Genomic DNA, 19,811 nt, shown 5'->3' with positions numbered 1-19,811 from the left:
CGGTAATCCATGAGTCTTAGGTTCCCATAGAAAGAGAGAGAGAGATATAGGAACCTAAGACTCGTGGACTACCAATATATACGGTCCTTTTGGGGTGAAAACTTGAAAGAAGTGGTTGCAACAACCCATTTGCCAGACTTTATTTATTTATCGTGTCAGGAGCAGACCGAACAGTTGCATTGCATTTTTAACAAACAAACAAAGAAACAAACAAAACACCAAGTTTGCAAGCTTGGTAGTTGATTAAATGTCCTTTGACCAGTAGCTGGCCACTTGGAGTGTCTCTGGTGTTGCTGCAAGAAGGTCCTCCATTGTGCATGTGGCAAGGCTCAGGTTGCATTGCAGCAAGTGGTCTGTAGTTTGCTCTTCTCCACACTCACATGTTGTGGACTCCACTTTGTGGCCCCATTTCTTAAGGTTGGCTCTGCATCTCGTGGTGCCAGAGTGCAGTCTGTTCAGTGCCTTCCAAGTCACCCAGTTTTCTGTGTGCCCAGGGAGGGGGAGTCTCTCATTTGGTATCAGCCATTGATTGAGGTTCTGGGTTTGAGCCTGCCACTTTTGGCCTCTCGCTTGCTGAGGTGTTCCAGCGAGTGTCTCTGTAGATCTTAGAAAACTATTTCTTGATTTAAGTCATTGACGTGCTGGCTGATATCCAAACAGGGGACTTACCAGACTGAAAAGTAGTGAATAATGTTGTTGGCAACCTGGAAGAAACTCACTGTGGGTAATGAATAAATGGAGAGAAATGAAGCCTCCAATACTCTGTAGGAAAAATAACATAAGCTGTGTCACATTTCAGTTTATTTAAAGTGTGCCTTTGTAAAATTGCAGTAAGATCTTATTTCCAATGTTCTTTTTCAAAAACATTCCCCCATGACATTTTAAAAACAAACCTCCTATGTTTGGTTTCAAAGGTAGAAAGAGGCCAAAAGCCAGAATTGGTATAGATTTTACAGAGCACAGCAACAGGAGATTTTACAAGGAAGCTGGGAATCAGCAGAAATATGCTTGTTTACTAAAATTAGGTACTGCTTTCATCATCATTCACAGTACATTGAGTTTCTTCTGTTTGGTGGGAAGGGACAAAAGCTCCTGGGGAATATCAGCCATGAATACAAAACATTCAATTTCATTTTCTTGAACATGATTTTGAGGGAGTGAATTGTGGGTAATCGGAGGCCGTCTCCAATCTTTATATGACTACCTTACCCCTTCTTCACCATGTTTCACTGTTGGTAGCTCATTTTCTTGCTGTTTTTTGTTTGTTTGTTTTGTAATAATTCTTTTAAGTCTTTCCTGGGGTTGAAAAAACTACATTGTTGGACAGAATGGTTATGCTGGCTGTGGATACATTGTTTTCAGTATCTACAGGGTTGCTATAAGTCAGAAGCAACTTGAAAGCACACAGCAAGATCAAGAACAATATTGGTTGCTATGAGGGGCGTTCATTGAAGATTTCCCCTGAAATCTCAGTCCACTTCCTGTGGACTGAGAGTAATGAAACTTGGCACAGTTATTAGTCCTCTACATAGGTGCTACCTAGGGACACACACTTCTCTTATCCTTTTAAGCAATTGTTAACACCTTGTTTGTAGAAGTCGACAGGTTGCTCCAAAAGCAACGTTGTGACTTTGGAAATCAGAGTCTCATCATCTGAAAAATGCTTGCCCTTCAAAAATAACTTCATTGTTGGAAAGATGTGGAAGTCTGATGGTGCGAGTTCAGGTGAATAAGGGGGATGTGGTAGAATTTCAAAGCCACGAGAGCATGCTTCCACTTGGGAAACATGTGAGTGGTGAACTGGTGCATTGTCTTGCAGAAGGCAAAGACCTTTGGTGAGCATGCCACTTCTCTTGGTTTTGATGGCCTACCACAATTTCTGCAGCAGTGAAGCAGAGTATGCCCCAGTGATCATGGTACCCCTTGCTAGGAAATCAATCAATGCTATTCCATGCTGGTCCCAAAATACTGTGAGCATGACCTTGCCTGCCAACAGTTGGGCACGTGTCTTCTTTGGAAGTGGTAAGTCATGATGCTTCCATTGCATCAACTAGATTTTGGTCTCAGGATCATAGTGATGGACCCAGCTTTCATCCATTGTGATCAGTCTGTTGAAAAAGTCCTCCTGGTTTCCATGACACATCATCAATAGAGCCTGAGCAAATTCGACTCCTTCCTGCTTCTGGAAGGTGTGAGCAGCTGGGGGACCAAGCAAGTGGATACCATTTGCATGTCAAGATGGTCTTGGATGATTTTTTTCCACAGACCTCACACTAATCTTGACATTTTAGGCTAGATAGCAAATGGTTATGCAGCGATTTTCCAAAATGGTTTTCAACAGACCTCAAAACCTCTGAGGATGCCTGCCATAGATGCAGGCGAAACTTCAGGAGAGAATGCTTCTGGAACATGGCCATATAGCCCAGAAAATACACAACAACCCAGTGATTCTAGCCATGACACCCTTAGACAATACAACAAAGGGGTCTTTGGTGACTACAAAGATTGAAGTGGATGATGCACGTTTAGCATATTGTTGTGAAATGGGTTTCCCTCAAGTGGCCAAACGCATCTGTTTCTAACATTAAATCTCACCCATGTATTTTGTATTCAATTTGCTTTGATTTGTGATTGTAAGATCATGAGAATAGGGTTGGTTTTGTTGAATTATGTATCTCTTAGGGAATGGTCAGGATTTCTGATGGATGAAATCACCCAAAAGCAATGAAAGGTAATAGTTAATGTAACAAAGAATCCCACAAGTTACTTTTTGAACAGTGCAGTGTGTAAAAAGATACTAATTTTTAATTTTTAAAAATACTATTATGAACAGGAATAAAATAAAGGAATTTTGTAAACTCTTGCCTGGGTTTTGCATGATGATGATGATGATGATGATGATGATGATGATGATGATGATATAGCCCACCCTCTCTCCCTGAAGGGACTAAGGGCAGTTTACAAGAAATAACAAAAATGGCAAACAAAAATAACAAAAATGCCCCAAAACAAATAAGCACTGCTTGAGGCAAAAAATAAAATAAAACAAATACAATATAACTTATTTAAAAACCATGCTTTGAATGCAATTTACCTGCTTCTTGGCAGGGGGTTGGACTGGATGGCCCTTGAGGTCTCTTACAACTCAATGATTCTATGATTCTATGAAACTGAGGGTTAAACTAAATAAACATCATAAGCACAAGAAGTCAAACTAATTACAACGCAGTACATTAAAAGCATAATATATTGTATCACATCAGCAGGTTGAGGTAGGTGTTCCATGTCCAGGTGAGGATGTGTGTGAGATCTGCTAATCCTCCTCCTCTCCATAAGCTAGGTTACACAGGACCCTTCCAGACAGCCCTACATCCCAGAATATCAAGGCAGAAAATCCCACATTATCTGCTTTGAACTGGGTAATCTGAGTCCACATTCAGATAATGTGGGATTTTCTGCCTTGATATTCTGGGATGTAGGGCTGTGTGGAAGGGCCCACAGTTGGGTCTTTAAAAGCTTTTTGAGGAGAGGAGAGAAGGGGCCATTTTTAGTTCTTTAGGGGGTTCCAGCAGTGGGGAGTGGCCACGGAGAAGGCCCCGTCTCTCATTCCCATAAATTGCTCTTTATAAACAGTTATCATATTACTAGACCGCCTCAACATTGAAATACAGTACATTCTGAAGATTGGTGAATATCTCATTCCAGAAACAAGACATTTGAAAACCTGTTCTTCCAAATGGCAGGCAAACAAGGGAGATGAAACTTGACACATGTGACAAAAGACATGTTTATTAATCAAAATTCTGGAATTAGGATTCTGCTTGTTCTCTACACTTTGGCGACAAAACGTTGTGCAGGGCAGGGCAGGGCAGAAGCCTTATGGGACACCTTTGTGTAAAAGGTTTTCATTGTCAGACTTTGATTTGAAGGAAGCGATGCTGACAGGAGCAAGAAGAAATCAATGTCTATAGAAGTATCCCTTTTACTATCATTTTCTAATGTGCATTTTATATCTGTTGTTGTTCTTTATTTGTTCAGTCACTTCCGACTCTTTGTGACCTCATGGACCAGCCCACGCCACAGCTCCCTGTCGGCCATCACCACCATACTTGAAGTCAGTGACTTCAAGGATACCATCCATCCATCTTGCCCTTGGTCTGCCCCTCTTTCTTTTTCCTTCAATTTTCCCCAGCATCATTATCTTCTGTAAGCTTTCCTGTCTTCGCATGATGTGGCCAAAGTACTTCATCTTTGCCTCTAATATCCTTTCCTCCAATGAGCAGTCAGGCTTTATTTCCTGAAGTATGGACTGGTTTGATCTTCTCGTGGTTCAAGGCGCTCTCAGAATTTTCCTCCAGCACCACAGTTCAGAAGTGTCTATCTTCCTTTGCTCAGCCTTCCTTATGGTCCAGCTCTCACATCCATAGGTTACTATAGGGAATACCATTGTTTTGACTATACAGATCCATATATCTACATTGGTGCAATTTTGTGAATAATAATAATAATAATAATAAACAATAAACTTTATTTATAACCCACCACCATTTCCCCAAAGGGGACTCGGGGCGACTAGCATGAGGCCAAACCCAAAAATAATACAGCATAATTAGTCACAAAGCAACAAAAAATACATCACAACAAAATATATAAAATAAATAAAATAAAATGAACAAATTATTATATTTATTTTTGCCCATTATGCACAAGATGGATAACAGTCCAGATATTTCACAAAGGAAATAAATTGTACCAAGATTATGCAACACACTGATGTATCACCTCCTTACTACAATGATAAAAGAAGACTAGATTTCACATAGCAATCAAAGTGACAAATTATAACATTTGTTCAGGACAAGACCATAAAGAAGTTAATAATGTCCAATAAACTAGGAAATGCTTAACAAATATCATTTTGGCTACAGTTCTCCTAGTATATCAGATATGTTAATGTACCCATAGCTAGAAATCTTGCCAGTGCCAAGAGGAATTGGCAAACAAATTTCAGCCGGGAATGGGTAAACAGGTACAACAGAAGCAGTCAGCTATTCAAAATTATTTCAGAACTCCAGGGGTAGATGAGCTGCATCCAAGGGTATTAAAGTAACCTGCAGTTGTAATCTCAGAGCCAATGTTGATAATCTTTGATAATTTTTGGGAAAATAAGGTTTCTGAAGACTGGAGGAGGATTAATGTTATCTTCATCTTCAATAATGGGTAGAAAGGGAAGCAACTATCAACCAGTCAGCTTGACGTCAATACTAGGAAAGGTTGGAGAACAGATGATCAGACAGCCTGTGCTCACATAGATTTCTGGATTTTTCAAAACAAGTGATGCCAGATGAATTTGATCTTTTTATTATCGAGTTACAAGCTTGATAGGTCAAGAAATGTTACGAGCATTGGGTTGCTGAAATTTTTCCGGGTTGTATGGCCATGTTCCAGCAGCATTCTCTCCTGATATTTCGCCCACATCTATGGCAGGCATATTCAGAGGATGCCATAGCTTCTGTAATATGGCCATACAGCCTGGAAAACTCACAGCAACCCAGTGATTCCAGCCATGAAAGCCTTTGACAACGCTATGAGTATTGTTTATCTTTATTTCTGTACGACATCTGACAAGAATCTCCAAAGCGCTTTTTAAAGCAAGCTAGTAAAATGTAGGCTTGACAGTACTGTCAGTAGTTGGGTTCGCAACAAGTTGAGAGACTGAACCCAAAAATTCACTCTTCATTCTGGACAAAAGTGATTAATGGTTACCACAGCATTTTGTCTTGGGTCAAATAATGTTCAATGTCTTCCTAAATTACTTTGATAATAGAATAGGTTGCAATCGATTGAATACTTCTCACATTTGTGAATGACCTCAATTTGGAGGGGATAGTAAATACCCCAGAGGACAGATTGGAGATTTGGCCAAAACATTTTTTTAAATAAATAAATAAATTTCAATCAGAATAAATATAAGGTACTACCATTTGGTCTAGAAAAATGAAATGCACAACTATAGTATGAGTGACATCTCGCTTGAAAATGATACATATGGAAAGGATCTAAGGGTCTTGGTGGATCACAAATTAAATATGTGGAAACAGTATGATCCTTGGGCCAAAATTCCTCTGACTAAAAGTGTCCCTCAGTAGAAAACTGTAAGATGCTCTGCTCTAGAACACAAATACCATTGTAATAGTCGCACTTCCATTTTGGGGGTGGCAAAATTGATATTTTGCTGTTCTTCACATAACAGTTGCACTCTTTATTCACTCACCCATGCACTTGTCCCCTTTCCAGCCTTGTTTTGCATACAGAAGATTCTGTTTCAATCTCATGTATCTCAAAAGAGCTGCTTGTCAAGCAGTGTGGACAGTTCTGGGCAGGATGGACCAATAGACCAATAGTTCGGATCAAGATAAAGCAACTTTCTTTGAACTCTGACTAGCAGGGGTTCACAAATACTGTGGACAAAGATCTTTCTCAGAAAGCGGTGCTTTCCTTGGAAGTGACTGAATTTGTCTTTTTTTATTTTTGCATGCCATGCATATTCTCCTATTAGGCTATGGTTCTTTATCAGAGGCTATACCGAGCCAGCCTAGTTGACACATACATATGTATGTGACTCCCATCTGGATAAGGATTACTGTAGTTATTTTTATATTTTTATAATTGCAGCAATACAATTAACACATGTTTACATGAATGTAGTTAATAAGCACTGTATAATTATGAAATGCTGTGACTCATCAGCATTTACTCTTTCAAAATCAAATCTTTACTACAATTTTCCCTCATAAACACATGAAGTTCAGAAATTGAAGAGTATGCATTCCTTCTCTGCTGCGTGGCTTGAGTTGTATTCAGCACTGGGAGAGAGAAGGCTTATTTCTGATGAATTTGAGATATTCACTTGTTAGAAATCTTAGATACCAAAGGAGTGAATAATAACAACTCCCAGGATGCCATCACACTGAGCCAGGGCAGTTCAGTTTCAGAGTGTGATGCAACCTGTGTCTTCAAAGCAAAAAGTATCCTGGTTTACCATGGCTGACTTTGAGAGCGAAGCTGACAGTGCCAGAAAGGCAGGAAGGGGAAAGAGCAGGAAGGAGGGGCAATTTTAATGTTGAAAGCATAGGGAATAGAGCAGATATGGCATTGCTACTAAACTTTCATAAAGTTCCAGAAATCCAAGGAAATGGATTTGGTGTTTCCTGCTCAAATGATTCTTTTTTTAAATCAATATTTTTTTAAAAAAAAAATCTGGTGAAATTTCTCAATGAATTTACACATCAAATGAAAATGTCAAACTGACGTTAAATAAATAAATAAATAAATAAGTACCTCCTGACTTCAGTGCAGAAAACCAAACCAGAACTGAGACATGAAAGGGTTTGTGAGATTACATGAAAAGGAACATCATGTTTATTACCATGAAACAGAAGCATAGATTCGAATTGCTCCTAAATGATATAAACGGAAAACCTCTTCTGATATGACTTAGTTGTCAAATGAAGCAATGCATTGGCATCCCATCACTTCTACAAAGGAAATTGATCAGTCCTTCATGAGAGGATTGGTGAGTAAGCGTGTATGAATGTGTGTGTGTAGAGATTCACTTGGTGCCAGGACAACGTATGATTTTAAATGCTGAATAAAAGTTACATGCATAGTGTTTAAACCCAGATCTGGTGTCACTTGTATATTCTTCAAAGCCTATAGTCTCAAACATATAGATTATCCAGTTTTTCCTCTTCTCCAAAGAAAGAACACAAACTGCGTATTTGTGACAATACCAGCTTGTGTGTTTTAAGGCAAGGTCAGAAAACTGTGAGCCCCAATTGGACTTCCAATTCCCATAAAATCCCAGAGTTGTTGACAGTTGAAAGTCTCTACTATCTGGAGGGACATAGTTTCCCATCCATGGGATTTAAACTCATCCAGCAGGAGCCCCTCTGAGGCATACTGGACTCCAGTTAGTGGAAGAGGCAGTGAACAAGAATTGTGGACTTACTGGAATGTTTGTATATACATTGTGAGTTATCTTGGAGTTGAGACCCAAGTCTAAACATGAAATTCATTTATGTTTCATATATAAACATAGCTTGAAGGTAAATGAATACATTTTTGTCAAGAAAAAAAAACTGTGTACATTGAACCATAAGAAAGCAAATCCCAGACATCCATGGTGACAGTTCTGGAATCTTTCAGATGTCCAAATAAGGGATGCTCGGCTTATACCATGCTGGCTCTGAAACCTATCCATTTTATCTCTCTATTTAAACCTGCTTTACCCTATTATACGATCTGAAGAGAAACCCTATTAAAGATTCACTGCTCCATTTCATATCTTTTCTACATATTTCATGGACATTCTTCATTCTGAACCATATTAAATATTTGGAAATGCTTTATGGCCCCTCTTACTTAAATTTTCCAAATCAGAAATGCTCAGTTCCTCCAGCTAATCCCTATATGGTTAGTTTTCATCCAAAGTACTTATAGTGAACCCAAAGTGTACCAAGCTTACCAACTTACCAGTGAAAGGACTATCCAGTTTCAGAGCATTGAGGAAATTACTAGTATTTCCCAGGGCTTGACTTTTTGGAGGGTTCACCTCTCACACTCTGTATGCAAAAAATATTATTGTAATTCAATTAAAAATCTCTTTTGAAAAAGAAAAGTGGAGAACTTTTCAATGAGAAAAGAACAGAACAATGGAGGCAAAGTTCATACACATTGGATACCAAGGCACTGGCAATTATAATAAATCAATGTAAGGATCAACTATCTGAGACTTTCTGATTAATAGACCAAAGATCAATATTGACAAATAGCCTGAGCTTTTTTTTATTTATCATGTCAGAAGCAAATTGAGAATACAGTTATAATGTATACAAAACTACAAGGTTAAAAACTTGGCATTATGCTAAATGTACTTTGACCAGAAGCTGGCCACTTGGAGTGCCTCTGGTGTCGTTGTGAGAAGGTCCTCCATTGTGCATTTGGCAGGGCTCAGACTCTGTTGTAGTAGGTGATCTGTGGTTTGCTCTTCTCCCACACTCGCATGTCGTGGACTACACTTTGTAGCCCCATTGCTTAAGATGGACTCTGCATCTCGTGGTGCCAGAGCACAGTCTGTTCAGTACCTTCCAAGTCGCCCAGTCTTCTGTGTGCCCAGGAGGGGGTTTCTCATCTGGTATCAGCCACTGATTGAGGTTCCAGGTTTTTATCTGCCACTTTTAGACTCTCACTTGCTGTGTGTATCTCTGTGGATCTCAGGAAGCTGTTTCTTGATTCAAGACGTTGGCATGCTGGCTGATATCCGGACAGCGGATGGGCTGGAGATGTCAATGCCTTGGTCCTTTCATTATTGGCTGTTACTTTCCGACAGATGTCAGGCGGTGCAATACTGGCTAAACAGTATAATTTCTCCAGCGGTGTTGGACAAGGACATCCTGTGATAATGCAGCATGTCTCATGAAGAGTCACATCCACTGTTTTAATGTGGTGATATGTATTCCACACTGGGCGTGAGTATTCAGCAGCAGAGTAGCAAAGTGCAAGCAAGGGCAGATGTCTTCACTGTATCTGGTTGTGATCCCCAGATTGTGCCAGTCAACTTTTGTATGATATTCTTTTTAGCGCTCACTTTTAGCTTAATAATCAAGCAGCGCTTCTTGTAAGTCAAACCATGGTCCAGAGTGACTCCCAGGTACTTTGGTGTGCTGCAATGCTTCAGTGGGATTCCTTCATAGGTTAATCTGCAGAGCTCGAAATGCTGTTTTTAAGATGAAAAGCACATGTCTACCTTTTAGATCAGGGGTCCTCAAACTAAGGCCCGAGGGCCGGATACGGCCCTCCAAGGCCATTTACCCAGACCTCGCTCAGGGTCAACCTAAGTCTGAAACAACTTGAAAGCACACAACAATAACAACAATCCTATCTCATCAGCCAAAAGCAGGCCCACACTTCCCATTGAAATACTAATAAGTTTATGCTTGTTAAAATTGTTCTTCATTTTAATCATTGCACTACAAATAAGTTATGTACAGTATGCATAGGAATTCATTCATGCTTTTTTTCAAATTATAATCTGGCCCTCCAATAGTTTGAGGGACTGTGACCTGGCCCCTTGTTTAAAAAGTTTGAGGACCCCTGTTTTGGATGGATTAGAAATCAGCTTGGTTTTCCTATAATAGGCAGTAAGAGCACCTAAAGCTTCAGAGAGCTTCTGCTCAACCATTTCAAAGCTCGCTGCTTGAGCAGTGATGGAGGACATGAGAGAAGACTCCCCACAGGATAGTAACACACCTGAATGTCCCCTGGGCAACGTCTTTGTAGATGGCTGATTCTCTTACACCAGAAGCAATTTGCCGTATAGCCTGAGCTGATATGAAGCAGGTTTCTATGTTGCTACTGGGTTAGATGGACCTACAGCCTGACCCAGCATATGTTTATTCTGTAGTTCGATAAAAGGCATTCTAATGATAGACTTCAATAAAAATAGTTGTAGGTACTAATGGAATTCATACAATGAACCACCAAAGCATGTTGACTGGCTTCCATAGACTTATAGGAGAACTAGAATGAACACTGGCATTAAAAAAATACCTTCTTGAATTATTTAGAGAAGTAGGCAGTGGTTTGTTAACATTCTCGTCTAGAGCATGAACACAAAAAAGGAAAAGATTGCATTTATAGATGTCTTGTCCAAAGGAGATATCTGCAAGAGAACAGCATTCAAAATGCATCCCTCCATACAGTGAAACTTGAACTCTGCCAACTAAGATCTTTCCTTTTATTTGAAAGTGGAGTACCTTCAATCACTGATTTCCTCTATCCTTCAGTTCCAAACACTCAGCTGTCATCTCCTTGAACTCTTTTCAAGTGTTCCTGATTAGAGTATTGTACACAGGTCTCAGCCATGTGAATGTGTGATGCCTTCTATGCATCAAGAGTGACTTTCAGAAGTTTTTCTAGTGGTTCAAATCATGTACAGACCCTTCAAGATAGCGACAGAACTTTAATTCAGGAAGTCACCTTCTATATTGAAGTCAACCTTCACTGACTTCATTCTTGTATGTTGTTCTATGTCGGGCAAAGTTATAAGCATTTTCTGAAAATGAAATGAAATTAATTTGCGCAAAACCATTTTTGCATAAAAAGCAACATTTTGGTGCTGGAAAATACACTTTGAGCAAAATATGTAATTTTCAGCACCAAAAAGTGGATTTTTTCTGCACCCCCCCCCCCCCCCAAGGAAAAAAAAACACTGGTCCTGAAATTTAATAAATATCTTACAAGAGTTGATTATTTTCCTTGTCAGGGTATCTAAGGTCGCATCTACACAGTCTATCTAAGCAAAATGCACCTACACTATAAAATTATTGCAGTTTGACATTGCTATAATTGCCAAGGTTCAGTGCTATGGAAATCTGGGAGTTGAGGTTTGGCAAGACATCAACATTCTTTGGCAAAGAAGGCTAAAAACTGACTCCATGGCATTGAGCCATGAAAGGTAAGATGATGTTAAACTGCATTAATTCTACAGTGTAGCTCAGGCATGGCCAAACTTGGCCCCTCCAAGTGTTTTGGACTTTAATTCCCACCATTCCTAGCAGCCTCAGGCCCTTTCCTTTCTGCTTAAGTGGCTGGGGGGGGGGGGGGGGGAGTGAGCTTGAGGGTGTTAGGAATTGTGGGAGTTGAAGTCCAAAACACCTGGAGGGCCCAAGTTTGCCCATGCCTGGTGTAGATGCATCTTAAATGTGTCAAGACCTATTTTCTTGTCAAGGATGCAGACTTTTCTGAGCATTCTTTTTTCACAGAGTGTACATTTTTTTCCATGTCAGGAGTGACATGAGAAACTGCAAAAAAGAAATGATAGAAATGTGTGACAATAAGGTGGGGTTCTATCATCCCTTGATTTTGTGTCAATGCTAGCAATAGACTTATTGCTAGCATTGACTTTGAAAAGTAATAATAGTCCCTTAGTAATACTTATACAACCAGTATTCAAAAAAGGAAGGGCTATTATTTTTAGGAACTCTCAAGGAAATCTCACTCTATTCTGTTTCTTTTTCATTTCTAGGATATTATTCAAATAGTCAAGTTGCCAGCCTGTTGAAAACAGGTCCGTCACTAATTAAAATGGATTGAACACTCAAATTCAGTCTGACAGGCAAAATCCAATATGCATTTGCTTAAATCGTCACATAGACTCTTAGCTCCTTTTGTGCTTCAATCAAGCTGCTGAATTAATACAATCAGTTTTTAAAAGAAAACCCAATACAATAAAACAATCACATTTGCATGCAAATTATATGTCCCCAACTCCATTTGTACTATGTAAGATGCTATCTTTGCCAACACTGCTGAAACAATAAAAGCAGCCAACACAAAAGCATAATTAAAAAGATGCAGTCTTGGAAGACACAAGGCAACCCTTAAGAGTTTGAGATTTCCATAGCAACTGTCCTCTGACTAACGCTGCTTGCTCTTGCTAGCACACACATGACGTGACCAAAGAAGCTCCAAGAAAACCCTCTGAAGCCAGGCACACTATGTACTCCGTGCCACCTGGGTCATCCCAGGGGTTGTTCTTTCAGCACCAAACAGCGATGAAGGCACCAAACAGCTTTCAGCACCTAACCGCGATGATCTTGTAGCTAGAAGCTTCTGGGCTACCACTCCCATCAGACCTCACCTGCATAACCAATTGTGAAAAATGATGGGAGTTACAATCCACATTTCTGAACGACTGTATTTACTCTAATTTGCCATCATATCTAATGCACACCTCAATTTTGAAGACACTTAAACCAAAAAAAGATTTGCTGGCAAATGTAATGTGCAGCAGCAAAAAGCACCCTCTTTGTAATTTGGCCAAAAAGGTGTTGTTGCTGTGCGCTTAGAATTCCTTCTTTACAAATAGTGATACATCACCAAATCTTCCAGCAACGAAGAGTAACACCTTAGGATTAGGCAAACCTTCTTTCAAGGAGCCTTGAAAGAAAAGGCAGAGAAAGGGAATAAAAATGGAAAGAAGGTGCAAGAAGGAAGGGCAGAAAGAAAAAACAGAGAGAGGGGAAGGGAATGGAAGGAAGATACAAGAAGGAAAGGGAGAAAGAAAAGGCAGAGAGACGGAAAAGGAATGGAAGGAAGGTGCAAGGAAGAAAAGGAGGGGGAAAGGCAGAGAGATGGAAGAGTGGAGGGAGAGAAAGATTGAAAGGGAGAAAGATAAAGCAAAAAGAAGGAAGGGTGGAAGGGAGAGAAAGAAAGAAAGGAGGTCTGTTGAGGCCTTTCCCAGTGTGTCTTGCAGCCGGGCGGACTGAGTCAAACAGATGGGAGGTGAGGTGAGGAGTCAGAATGGCCTGTTGGCCACATAGCACCAAGAGAGCTCTAATTTTCACATGGGAAAACCCTCTGAAGCTCCCAGTCTACTACAAAAACTTAATATAGGATGATTTTTTTCATTCTCTATCACCAAAGCTGGATCAAAATTGCAGCAATATTCAATATGCAGAAGTTTTGCCACTTATCTCTGCCATCCTAAGAAAAATGTGCTCCAACCCTTCCACAGTTGCCCATTCCTATCAATAGTTCCTTGCATCCTGGTGTTCAAAGACTAAAAGCACCTAGATTCTAAAAGCAATAGTCTGTAAGAGAACACAGCCATTAGTTACAGGAGAGGAAATGAGACTTGCAGACAATGCAGGAAGTACCAGGTCTGGTTAAAAACATGACCATGTAGCACCTCTAACAGGCATCCTCAAACTGTGGCCCTCCAGCTGTTTTTGTCTCCGACTCTCAGAAGCCCTAGCCTGCTTGGGTTTCCATGGCCAAACAAAGATTTGAAACCCAATCTCCAGAATCTTAATTTGAGCTCAAACCATTTCATGAGTTTTGTTCTCCATTGCCAACAGGAAACCAATAAACAGCAAACCACCTACAAAGACTATTTCAGCTTGTTTCTACTAGCTCTCCATCTGTAGCAAATGCCTGGGTTTTATGTCATCTGCAGGCGAATGCTGGAATAATTGCTGATTAGATGGATTTGCAGTAGTTACCAAGAGAGTGCATGCTATTTGAAGGGAAAATTGAAGCATTCCCACCTCGGCTCAAGTTGGTTACCTGGCAAAGATTTTTGGCTGAGCAAGCAGTGAAGGCGTCCAAAGGACCTCTGACAAAGTAGTCCAGCCATTGCAATACCAGATCGTGCTGTTCAATTGCTATGTTAGTTGTGCACCTTTCAAAAAAGATCATACCAAAACACATTTAAAGAAGAGCTTTTCAAGATCATACATTTCCTTACAAAATTCTTTCAAGAGTACAAGATAAACAGTGTACTTGAATGATGATACCTATCAGGATATTTCTCTGGAGAGATACCCCCAACCAGTGCACCACTTTGGATCTTCTCCACTTATCTTAACATATATCAGATCAGACTACTATGTTCCTCTGCACTTGGAGACTGGAAGTAAGAAATAAAAATAATATTTTGCACTTTAATATTTCAAAGCTGTATAATCATCAGCTTAATTTTGCATTGCTTAGATATTAAGATTCCCATTTCATATCTACCTATGTAGTGCTGCCATTTGGGGATATTATTTTTCAAGTCTCAGTGAACTATGTTGTCCTATGGCTTGACAACTTAGAGCATATGCTCCAAATCAGGGCATTATTTGGTCTGTTAAGCTCTATTTACCCAATATGACCAGCTCACTAAATATTTTGAAATTGAATGAAACAGTCCTCTAAATAAGTGACTTTTAAAAAGCATTAAGAACGATGTTGTTTAGTGCCTAATGAATAACATCTTGCATATATTCAGTAAAGTTGCCCCTGGTGGCGCAGTGGGTTAAACCCTTGTGCCAGCAGGACTGCTGACCAATAGGTCAGCGGTTTGAATCCAGGGAGAGTGGGTTGAGCTTCCTCTGTCACCTCAAGCTTCCCATGAGAGAAGCCTCCCACAGGGGTGGTAAAACATCAAACATCCAGGTGCCCCCTGGGCAATGTCCTTGCAGATGTCCAATTCTCTCACACCAGAAGTGACTTGCAGTTTCTCAAGTCACTCCTGACAGACATACACAAAAAAGCAAAGTTTACATTTCTATGGCATCTCCCTGGAAACAATTTGTTTTAAAAATAACTGGTTGCAAAGCCACCAATTCTGATCTTGCTCAGTTAGCATGAAAGGACACTGCAAAAGTTTTCTAACACGACCAGCATAGCTCTCCCTTCACACCCACAAAGTAGAAGAATTCTTCAAGAACTGCAATGCAATGACAAGGACAGCTGGGTGCTTTTCTTCATAATCCTTAGTACTATTTAAGGAAAAGGATTCAAGAGCACCTAGCAATCAAACCCATTCCATTGTTATTCTAAAACGTGGGCGATTTTGTTCTTTAAAAACAGGCACTGAAATGTAAAAGAACATACTCCAAATATCGCTTATCCTGAAGCAAATTAATATGTATGTACATAGTCCTTCAGGCCTGGCTTCAAAAATAGCAAGGGCACAATCCAACCAAATGAGAATATAGTACTTTAGAATTTGCATGGATTCTACTGGGAAAGCTACACACATATTTAAGTCTCTTTTACGAGAACCAGTGGGATTAGAAAGCTTTTATCGCCTTGGCTGCATTCTTTCCTTTTCATTCAGCCCATATTTAATGTGGCTGAATGAAGATAGCATCCTTTAAGATGTGTTTTCTCAGCGTTCCCCTGTTCAGATGGTTACAATGGTTGAAAGAGTGAGCTTTTCAGGTTCTTCCATAAACTGGAGCAGGACCCACTTGGCCATCAGTTTACCACAGGATGTTCAATTCTCCCATCCTCTTACGGTGGAGCATACCCATTTTGGATTAAGAGAAGCTACTAAATCAGTGGTTCTCAACCTTCCTCATGCCGCAACCCCTTAACACCGTTCCTCATGTTGTGGTGACCCCAACCATAAAATTATTTTTGTTGCTACTTCATAACTGTAATGTTGCTAATGTTATGAATCATAATTTAAATATCTGATATGCAGAATGTATTTTCATTCACTGGACCAAATTTGGCACAAATACCAAGATGCCCAAATTTGAATACTGTTGGGATTTGAGTGGGGATTGAATCTGTCTTTGGAAGTTGTAATTGCTGGGATTTATAGTTCACATACAATCAAAGAGCATTCTGAACTCCACCAATAATGGAATTGAACCAATCTTAGCACATAGAACTCCCATGACCAACAGATAATACTTGAAATGTTTGGTGGGCACTGACCTTGAGTTTTGGAGTTGTAGTTCACCTACATCCAGAGAGCACTGTGGACTCAAACAATGCTGGATCTGGACTAAACTTGGCACAAAAACTCAAAATGCCCAATTGTGAACACTAGTGGAGTTTGGGGAAAATAGATCTTGACATTTGGGAGTGGTAGTTGCTGGGAGTTCACCTACAACCGAAGAACATTCTGAACCCCATCAGCAATAAAACTGGGTCAAATGTCCCACACAGAACCCTCATTACTAACATAAAATACTGTGCTTTCTGATGGTCTGTGGCGACCCCCTGACACCCCCTCAGGACCCCCCCCCCCTGTTTAGAAACACTGTATTAAATGAATGTTAAGATGCAGGGGAGTTCTCCTTGCTTGATTTGACCCTTGGCTTTATGTACGCACATCTTGGGAGTATTGATTAATTGTGTTTGCAGCTAAGCATGTAGGCATATAAGCTAGGAATGTAGACAAGAGGTCACAGCTTTACTGCATACAGGCTACAAAATACAATCTGTTGTATATACACATTTCAAAAGTACAGTAACATTTAGCAGCACAGTTTGTTCAGAAGCTTCAGTGGGAAGTCTTCCTTTCCCCACTCTTCATGAAATACAACAAAACTAAAGCCCCCTTATTATAATCTTTTAAAACTTGCCCCTTATATTCCCACCCCAGTGTCTACATAAAAGCATGGAGTGATTATGCATCTTGGCAAGAACCAGCTTCTTGTTTGCAAGCAGGCAACATATCAAAAATTCTTCTCAGCATTCAGAAGGCTGGGAGATGACAGGGAAAGAACATAGAAAGAGCTGAACCTGAACAACCTTAACAAAGACAAAGGATATACGAAAACAGCAAGCAAAATCTCAGGATGGCTACAGGAATCCAATTGTCAAAGATTACTGTTAAAAACCACACATACAAAACACACAGAGCAAGAAAGGCCACATTTGAACCCTTCTCTTCTGCACCCAGAAAATAGTCAAATAATGTCTCTTGGGAAACATGTTATCCCATCGAAGTGTTTACATCTTGTACACATATCTATAAATATTTTCTCTCCTCCTTTGCTATTCACAGTAAGGCTGTTTTCTCAGCGAGTCACAAAGGAGTGAAATGTTTCTGAGCGTTCCCCACCCCGTGGGTGGAGAAAACAGCAACATCTCTAACTAGCAGGTCCCCTTCTGCTGATGTCTGCTCCGGCACCATCCTCCTCAATGCCCGTCTAACCAGTGGCTCCCTCCTGCTTTTGAAATGGTTTGCCCATCATGCCAAGGGGGTGGTTGTGCCAGTCCAAAAAATCATCTGCCAAAGTGTAGTTGGCCATCAGAGTGATCAGTGAAGGTCATTCTCTGCTGCTCGGCATCTCCGCTCCGCTGAGTAGAAAGGAAGACAAACAGAAAAGAAAGAAACAAACAGGAAGTTATCTTTATGCTCTACTGGTGCCAAAACAGCATCGTAGGAGAGCATGTACCCTTTGGAAGAGGAAATGCAGCACGGTATTTTGTTCCAAGTACCCAAGTGAAAAACATCTCATGAGAACTACTCTGATTCAGAGATTTACAGAGTTCTTATTTTGGACTATATCCTCCAGAATTCTACAGCCAGTTTGGCCAGTCTAGGATTCTAGTAGTTTTAGTTCATAAAGTAATATTCCCAAGGTCTTCTCTCAGAACCCTGGAAGACTTTAGGGAGGTGGGTGAAATTGAGAAGGTAAGTCATAGGGAGGAGGGATCGAAGTTTGTTTTCTGCTGCCCTGGAGACTAGGACGCGGAGCAATGGTTTCAAACTACAAGAAAGGAGATTCCATCTGAACATTAGGAAGAACTTCCTGACTGTGAGAGCTTTTCAGCAGTGGAACTCTCTGCCCCAGAGTATGGCTTCTTTTTTGAGGCTTTTGAACAGAGGCTGGATGGCCATCTGTTGGGGTTGCTTTGAATGCAATTTTCCTGCTTCTTGGCAGGGGGTTGGACTGGATGGCCCATGACGTCTCTTCCAATTCTATGATTCTATTATTCTAAATTCAAGTAGTGTTATGCATACTCCACAACTGTGCAAAGGAAGAGGTGAGTGCAGTACTGGGTGCTGCTCACTGTATTACAAACCCTAAGAATCACAGTATTTACCCCATGCATTTAAAACTATTTCCTCAACTTCTTCAGAGCCGATAACACTTAGTAACAGTACTGCACAAGGAAGCTGAATACAAACAGTTGCAAGGGGTTTTTACTTTTTTCACCAGGATATGGAGCTGTGTGAAAGGGCCCTATATCTCTTGGCAGGGAACAGTAGTAAAGTGCAAGGACTAGATTTTGGGTCATAACAGGGGGCCAAAATTATTTGGGGAACTGTCTAATCCCCAGTGGAACATCCACATTTTTAGATCTTTCTGAAAGATGAACAGGGTGGAATTGGGAACAGAAACTTATCAGCAATCAGTGAAGCTGCTTTAATAGAGGTGGCTTCTATTATGTCTTCTATTAATCCCACTGAAATCAGATCTTTTTTAAAAATTGAGATTGTTAGATAAACAAGTATTACAACAACAGAAAATATTTTTTCTTTACATGATGGTAGCAGCTAAAATTGAATATGCAATATTATGGAAAATATACCAGCATCAGAATTTTGATTCCAAAACCTGCTCTCCATTTATACATTATACTGATTTATAAATAAAGCACACACAGTACTAAAAGTTATTTTTAAAGCAACAACAACAATTAACCAACCTGAGAAAACATTAAGTTGCTGAACAATTGTTGCTCTGAACCTGCGTCTACATTTTGATTTCAGCTTCCTGCTCTGCATAGGATATACACTGATCAGCTTCAATGGGTTTTATGGCTTATTCTGGAATTTCTGGTCCTTTTTTACTGCTCTGTTTCTGGCTTGATGTGTGTTGCAGTGCACATTGGGGTCGCCATATGCTTTGTGGTCACCCTGACCTCAAGATGGCTTTGAACTGCATTACAATACATGTGTAGAAGGGCATTCCGACTATGTTTTTAGAAGGAAACAACCAAATACATTTGGATTGCCACCAGGGAGAAAATATAACTAAATTCATCTGCATTTCATAAACCAAGTATGGAAACAAGATTTCAAAGCAAAATTCTATTTACAGATTGACGCAAACATGTAGATCATGCAGTCCCAGATTGCTGAAACATTTTTTCTTAGAAAAAGCAATGTTAAGATTTTCATCAGAGAAGAGTAAAGGGAATTGAGAGAAAAACATACCTTGTGAAACTGTGTTGATGATTTAGAGAACATGAAAGAAACATGAAAAGAGAAAAGGAAAGACACAACTATCAGAAGTAATCAAAGCACAACAGTAACTGAGAGGCGAAAACTAAGCAAGTGAAGTGAAGTGATAGATAAGTAATAGAGTAGCACCTCTAAAGTTAAAGAAGTTAAAGAAGTTTCCAAGTTTCTTAAATTATATCACATTTTTAAAAGATTTTTTAAAAAAATTCTTAACATTGTAAATATATAAATTTAGGCCTCATAGCATCTAGAGCTCCTTTTCCAA

General features: G+C 39.9%; 1 protein-coding gene across 1 annotated transcript in view; it reads right to left on the bottom strand.

Moving 5' to 3' along the window:
* Positions 1 to 16,738: 16,738 nt before the first annotated feature.
* Positions 16,739 to 19,811, bottom strand: part of STUM (stum, mechanosensory transduction mediator homolog) — a 46,586-nt gene continuing 43,513 nt past the window's right edge. The window contains exon 3 of the mRNA XM_060754168.2: positions 16,739 to 17,652. Within this exon, the coding sequence (XP_060610151.2) occupies positions 17,612 to 17,652 (41 nt within the window). The 3' untranslated portion in view covers positions 16,739 to 17,611. The remainder of the gene's footprint in view (positions 17,653 to 19,811) is intronic.

The sequence above is a fragment of the Anolis sagrei genome, chromosome 1 (genome assembly GCF_037176765.1).
Source record: "Anolis sagrei isolate rAnoSag1 chromosome 1, rAnoSag1.mat, whole genome shotgun sequence".
Taxonomy (NCBI): Eukaryota; Metazoa; Chordata; class Lepidosauria; order Squamata; family Dactyloidae; genus Anolis; species Anolis sagrei.
The sequence above is the reverse complement of the archived record's forward strand: the minus strand, read 5'-3'. Positions and strand labels throughout refer to the sequence as shown.